Source organism: Danio aesculapii, chromosome 5 (genome assembly GCF_903798145.1).
Source record: "Danio aesculapii chromosome 5, fDanAes4.1, whole genome shotgun sequence".
Taxonomy (NCBI): Eukaryota; Metazoa; Chordata; class Actinopteri; order Cypriniformes; family Danionidae; genus Danio; species Danio aesculapii.
The window spans coordinates 70,133,762-70,141,813 of NC_079439.1; the positions used below are offsets into that span (position 1 = coordinate 70,133,762).

Here is an 8,052-nt window from a genome sequence, read left to right on the forward strand (position 1 = left end):
AGCAAGACATCTTTTCCAAACAATCCTTAAAGGGACAGTTCGCTAAAACCTGAAAATTCAGTCATCAATACTCAAACCTGTTTGAACACAAAAGAAGTTATTTTGAAAAATGTTGGAAACCTGTAACTATTGACTTCCATAGTATTTCTTTTTCCTGTGGAAGTCATTGGTTACAGGTTTCTAACATTCTTCAAAATATCTTCTTTTGTGTTCAACATCAAAAAAGGTGTTTGTAACCACTTGAAGATGATTAAATATTAAAGTATCTGCATAAATATTACATTCAGAATACTTTTCAGACCTTACTTAGTGAAATATCTAAAAGATTAATGGCGATACTGTTCAATTTATTTAAACCCAATTGTGAAGAAAGCAGTCATACAAAAAGCAAAATTATATAGATTTATTAAGTGACAAAACTGTACAATTAATTTACAATCTACAAGAGGGAGAAAATAAATATATTTACACAATCTGTATACAATAAAGACTTTACCATAGGAAAATAGAAAGACAGAATGTGACTGCAGGACTCATACATGCACTCTGAAAACAACTGATGATATATCAAGACATCTTTTCTAAGCGATCCTTAAAGGGACAGTTCACTAAAACCTGAAAATTCTGAAAGAACATAAAAGAAGTTATTTTGAAAAATGTTGGAAACCGGTAACCATTGACTTCCATACACTCAAGACAAAACTTGCGCTGCTTTTTCAAACTACTTGAATGAGTTGAATGACTTAAAATGAGTTGAAACAACACAATTCTTAAGGTTTTTTGGGGACAACTTAATTGTTTTACGCTCAATCCACTTAAATTTGTAAAAATCATTAAGTTAATCTTCATTCTGTCCCAACATAAATCGATTGTATGGAACCAAGCCTTTTGTACACCGTAGTATTTGTTAGTCAATAGATACAGGTTTAAACATTTTTCTAAATATCTTCTTTTTATATTCAAGCAAAAGGGAGGGGTCAATAAATGATGCCAGAATTTTAATTTCTGCGTGAACTATCCCTTTAAGACAACGCTGATTATTCTCATGTTAAGTGTCTTCAGTTTTGCTCACCAGGGTCTCCACAAAGGCTGATTCTGGAACAGCGCTCGTCTCAGAGTCCGTGGTTGGGAGGATTGAACAGAGCCACTAAATCGCACCGGAGTCGGGGAGCTCACCTGAAGATGAGGTCCTGGGACGACCGGTAATGAAGTTGTTGAGAGACTCACAGTTGATAACGACGATGATGAAGAGGAGTCGGTGGAAAGCGGAGAGATGCTGGGAGGGAACGGGAAATGGCAGGGCACAGACAGATACGTCGGTGAGCTGGAGAACGGAGGAGAGCTGCTTGAATAGCTTGGAGACGGGGGAGGAGAAATGGAGTATGGTGGAGAGAGGTATGAATGTTGTCCCGTCGGATGCAGATGCATAAATGATTTAGGATACAGACTGTTTGCATAGGAATAGGGCTCAGGGTTGGCTCTCATGTGTCCAATCGATGGGACGTCCGCCCTGCAGGACAACTCTGGATTTGGGATCCATGGATGGTGGGTTGGATTGCTGGAAACTCTGCTATGGGGGAGAGCGCTGCTGTAGGAGTCGAGATGATGGCAGAGACCTTGGACGAAGCTGTCTCGCTGGGATGGCTCCACGCAGTCGATGAAGCTCGCCAGGCGGGAGATGCACTCTTTAAAACCAGCCTTGTAGATTGGATTAGAGGGCAGCGTATGGGTTTGGATGGGCTCCGAGACGGACGCACAGGGCATCTGGGGTCTCCTTGAGAGCAGAGGCGGAGGTTTTGCGTCATGCAAGTCCTTGCTAGAATCGCCTGAGGGTTAGGGAGAGTGGAAAGGCATGCAAAAATAGTTTGAGGGGAAAGAGCAAGGGGGGGTTTGAGTGTGATCATTTTGGTTATAATTAATTGTAGGACCATGCAAAGGATTGTTTAGGAAGGGGGGTTTTAGGTGTGAGAAGTAAATAGTTTTGGTTTATTGATTGAAGATAAATTGATAGGGAAAAGTGGAGTAAATAGATGTGTGTTGAGGGATTGAGAATGATGGAAGAATGAGGAAAAACAGAAGAGACAAGACAAAATAAATTAGAATAATTACACTAATATGAGTCACAACCGAACAAAATAAACAAATAGATCATTTTTGACATAAAATATTAGAACATTTCACTTTAAAAAAATATTTTGCTGCTTGTTCAAACTACTTCTTTAATATAAGCTGAATCAACACAATTGAGGTTTTTTGGAGACAACTCGATTAGTTTTTGGACATTATGAAGGATTTGTGTGGAACCCAAAGTGTAGTTGCATTACATTTTTAAGTTAAATTAAATTAACATTTAGTCATTTTAACTTAAAATAAACACATTTAACTAATCAAATTAACATTATCAGGCATTTTAACTTAAATTAAACACATTTAACTTATCAAATTAACATCAGTCATCTTAACTTAAATTAAACACATTTAAATGATCAGATTAACATTATCAGGCATTTTAACTTAAATTAAACACATTTAACTTATCAAATTAACATTCAGGCATTTTAACTTAAATTAAACATTTAATTTATCAAATTAACATTATCAGTCATCTTAACTTAAATTAAACACATTTAACTTATCAAATTAACATTATCAGGCATTTTAACTTAAATTAAACACATTTAACGAATCAAATTAACATTATCAGTCATCTTAACTTAAATTAAACACATTTAACTAATCAAATTAACATTATCAGTCATCTTAACTTAAATTAAACACATTTAACTTATCAAATTAACATTATCAGTCATCTTAACTTAAATTAAACACATTTAACTAATCAAATTAACATTTTCAGGTATTTTAACTTCAATTAAACACATTTAACTTATCAAATTAACATTATCAGTCATCTTTACTTAAATTAAACACGTTTAACTTATCAAATAACATTATCAGGCATTTTACTTAAATTAAACACATTTAACTTATCAAATTAACATTATCAGGCATTTTACTTAAATTAAACACATTTAACTTATCAAATTAACATTATCAGTCATCTTAACTTAAATTAAACACATTTAACTTATCAAATTAACATTATCAGTCATCTTAACTTAAATTAAACACATTTAACTTATCAAATTAACATTATCAGTCATCTTAACTTAAATTAAACACATTTAACTTATCAAATTAACATTATCAGGCATTTTACTTAAATTAAACACATTTAACTTATCAAATTAACATTATCAGGCATTTTAACTTAAATTAAACAAATTTAACTTATCAAATTAACATTATCCGGCATTTTAACTTAAATTAAATACATTTAACTTATCAAATTAACATTATCAGTCATCTTAACTTAAATTAAACACATTTAACTTATCAAATTAACATTATCAGGTATTTTAACTTAAATAAAACACATTTAACTTATCAAATTAACATTATCAGGCATTTTACTTAAATTAAACACATTTAACTTATCAAATTAACATTATCAGGCATTTTAACTTAAATTAAACAAATTTAACTTATCAAATTAACATTATCCGGCATTTTAACTTAAATTAAATACATTTAACTTATCAAATTAACATTATCAGTCATCTTAACTTAAATTAAACACATTTAACTTATCAAATTAACATTATCAGGTATTTTAACTTAAATAAAACACATTTAACTTATCAAATTAACATTATCAGTCATCTTAACTTAAATTAAACACGTTTAACTAATCAAATTAACATTTTCAGGTATTTTAACTTAAATTAAACAAATTTACCTTATCAAATTAACATTATCAGTCATCTTAACTTAAATTAAACACATTTAACTTATCAAATTAACATTTTCAGGCATTTTAACTTAAATTAAACACATTTAACTAATCAAATTAACATTATCAGTCATCTTAACTTAAATTAAACACATTTAACTTATCAAATTAACATTATCAGTCATCTTAACTTAAATTAAACACATTTAACTAATCAAATTAACATTTTCAGGTATTTTAACTTCAATTAAACACATTTAACTTATCAAATTAACATTATCAGTCATCTTTACTTAAATTAAACACGTTTAACTTATCAAATAACATTATCAGGCATTTTACTTAAATTAAACACATTTAACTTATCAAATTAACATTATCAGGCATTTTAACTTAAATTAAACACATTTAATTTATCAAATTAACATTATCAGGCATCTTAACTTAAATTAAACACATTTAACTAATCAAATTAACATTATCAGGCATTTTAACTTAAATTAAACACATTTAACTTATCAAATTAACATTATCATGCATTTTACTTAAATTAAACACATTTAACTTATCAAATTAACATTATCATGCATTTTAACTTAAATTAAACACATTTAAATGATCAAATTAACATTATCAGGCATCTTAACTTAAATTAAACACATTTAACTTATCAAATTAACATTATCAGTCATTTTAACTTAAATTAAACACTTTTAACTTATCAAATTAACATTATCAGACATTTTAACTTAAATTAAACCCATTTAACTTATCAAATCAACATTATCAATCCACTTAAATTTGTAAAAACAATTAAGTTAACTTAATTGATTTGTTTTGTGACAACATGAAGGAATTGTGTGGAACACATTAAATGTTTAATTTAAATCATATTAACATTTAATAATTTTAACATAAATTAAACACATTTAAAGCGGTAGTTCATGCAAAGCTGAAAATTCTGGCATCATTTACTCCTCTTTTACTTGTTTCAAACGTCTTTATTTTTTTAATGAACAAAAATATGATATTTTGAAGAAAGCTTTAAACCACTGACTTCTATAGTAATTGTTTACTTACTGGAAGTCAATTAAGTCTTTAAAATGTCATATTATTGTGTTCAGCAGCATAAAGAAACTCATAAATGATTGTAACTAATTGAGAATGAGTAAATACTTCACTCAAAAATGAAATTTACTCACTCTCGCTTTAAATCAGCTTGTTTAAATTTAAAAATTAAGTTTGAAGCATGATAAACTTACTTAAATAAGTTACAATTTACATAAAAAAACATTTGTTACACTGTAAAAAATACCGTTTGCTTTAAGTTTTGAAACTGAATCAGATTAACCTTATGAGTCAATTGAACTTATATGTTAAACTGACTTAAAACAGCTTATAAAATTAAATTAGAACATGATTAACTTAGGTTAACAAATTACAATGACTAAAATGCATTTTATATTTTGAAGAAAGCTGTAAAACATTGAAATATCATCTTATAAAATATCATCTTATTGTGTTCAACAGAATATAGAAACTTATAAAGAATTGTAGGGTAAAAGTGAGTAAATTTACATTTTAGGGTGAACTATTCCTTTAAAATCAGCTTGTTTAACTTCAATAACACTTAAATAAACTTACTTTTAGAAGTTACAATTGACATAAAAAACATATGTTGTTATAACTCATTGATTATACACGCTTTAATTATTATTTCACGCTTTAAATTACGTTTAGACAGAAAACTTACCTTGATCTCTCGCAGCCGTGGTTTTAGTCCTAATATATTCAACAGTCAATTCCAGAATTTCAGCCTTCTCCAGTTTGGGGTTTTGAAGTCGCTGCAAGAAGTGAATGTAAATGCATTATGCTGCTAAACCATTTCAGGGTTATTTAAGTGCACCTTTAAGCTGTATATGTTTTATTACCGAGTCTAGAGTATTATCCAGAAGAAGCGTTCGCAGTTCGTCCAGACGCTGGTTGATCCGGTCTCTCCGTTTCTTTTCTATAACCGGTTTCAAGATCTAGACGGAGCACATAATACTTTTAATTTAGGCTTAATTAAGCAAAATGAAAATGTATTATATGTAAAGTTCACCAAGAGATGGTTAAATCATAGATACACTGAAAAAAAAACGATTAGTTACTTTAATAAAAGCGAGTAAAAGTTAATTTTACTAAAAAAAAGTAAATTCATTGACTTAACTTTTATAATTATGCACATAGTTTGTTTACTTAATAATTATAATGCAAAAATTTACTCTCTTTTTTAAATTAAGGTCAACTAATCCCTTTATAGTGTACAAGAGCGTAGACTTACTCGTTTGGTTGGTCTTCGACTTGCCATTTTTGGAGTAACCATGGCTGAAAATCGGAAGAAGACGAAACACCTTCAGTGTTATATTCCCGTTGATCTGTCTTGCTTGTAGAAATTCTTCTGTTGTGTTAAAGTCCCTTGCAAACTCCTGCTTTTATTAGGGATGCTGGCTCGTCATTGGTGACGAGGTGTCAATGACGTATCCAACCGTATGGTCGTGTGCCGCCTTATGGCGTTCTGCTGGTCCCAATTACGCATTTAATATGATCCGAGATAAGGAACTATAAATCGATTAGGTTATTTACTGCATGTTTTGTTAAAGCAAACATATTCAAGTGCTAGTATCTGATATAAACTCAGCGTTGTCTTATAGCTAAAAGCGATTAGTTACTTCTTTTAAAAAGTAACCCCGTTACATTTAAAGCGACACGTTGCTTTTACTTTTTAAAAAGTCAGTATAACTTAACTTTTATAATTTTGCACAGTTTTTAGCTACTTAATAATTATAAGGCAACGAGTTTACCTCCTTATTTAAAGTTATGAATGATTATGAAATCTTAGATCTTAAAAATGTATCTAGAATAACCACACTGTAAAACATGATCAATTAGTCGTGATAGCTTATGTGTTTAGTTCATTGTAACTTATTAAACTAAGTTAATCGTGTTTTAACTTAATTTTATAAGTTACACAAGCTGTGTTTAGTCAGTTTAACGTAATATAAGTTCAATTGACCCATAACTTTAATTTAATTTAGCTTAAAATTTAAGACAACCCGGATTTTTTAACGTGCAGTAATGTTTTAGATGCAATAGAACGCTTAGGATTTTATGGACTAGTTGCTGGTTTTATTGCGCCAATAAGTCAATATGAAGCCAGCGCATCTTGATTTTTTTGACACTCAATTCACCAAAACGCCCCTCCCGTTCAAAGTTCACGACCTATAACCACAAACACACCACAGATAGGCTTCCTATATGTCATATTATTGCAGTTCTGTTTTATTGCATGTTTAAAAACGTGTAATTCAAATTAAAAACATATATATAGTCATATTATTAATTTAAACAGTAATTTTAGCCTATATACAGTATCTGATGCGTGTTTGCTCCGCATGACAGAAATGTTGGTCCATCATTTATTTCTCTTTGCGGTGGAGGAACACTTGAGATTTTTCTCGTGGGAACAACATATTGTGGGCAGGTAGATGTGTAAAAACGAACACAGTCACACTAACACCGCCAGACTGGAATACTCAAACATTTAAAGGCGCTTAGAATTTCATTAGATGCCCAGTTTCCGTGCATTGCCTTCGCACCTGAAGCTCAAATCGACGTAGACAGGAATAAGCATGAAATGTTGGACGACAATGCTAGAACTGTCTTCATTTTTTTTTTTTTTGGAGTAAGATTCATACATCATCAGAAAGCTGAATAAATATAAGCTTTTAAGTGTTCTATAAATAAATAAATAAATATAGTAGGTATTTTGGTTAAAATGTCTAAATATTGAGGAAAAACACCTTTAAAGTTGTCTAAATCCTAAGCAATGCACATTACTGATTAAGATTTGAGTTTTGATATATATTTTAAGTAGGAAATTTGCTAAATTTGTATAAATATTTACTTATGTTCGAAATATCAACAATTTGACATATGCAATATATATATATATATATATATATATATATATATATATATATATATATATATATATATATATATATATATATATATATATATATATATATATATATATATATATTATTATTTATTTTTTTTATTTTATTTTTTTTTTATTTTTTTATTTATTTATTTATTTATTTTTTGCTAAATGTCTTGATGAAAAATCTTTACCTGATATTCTAAAGACGTTTGGCTTAAAAGAAAAAAAAATCAACAATTTTGACATATGCAATGTATATATTTTTGATTTATTA

General features: G+C 29.2%; 1 protein-coding gene across 1 annotated transcript; it reads right to left on the reverse strand.

Annotated features, from left to right (window-relative positions):
• Positions 1 to 456: 456 nt before the first annotated feature.
• On the reverse strand, positions 457 to 6,544 carry her1 (hairy-related 1). Its single transcript, XM_056457116.1, has 4 exons — positions 6,117 to 6,544; positions 5,725 to 5,820; positions 5,547 to 5,637; positions 457 to 1,826 (listed from the first exon to the last, which is right to left on the reverse strand). The coding sequence occupies exons 1-4, from the start codon at positions 6,156 to 6,158 to the stop codon at positions 1,069 to 1,071; spliced, it is 987 nt and encodes a 328-aa protein (XP_056313091.1). The 5' UTR covers positions 6,159 to 6,544; the 3' UTR covers positions 457 to 1,068.
• Between the last annotated feature and the right edge of the window lie 1,508 nt (positions 6,545 to 8,052).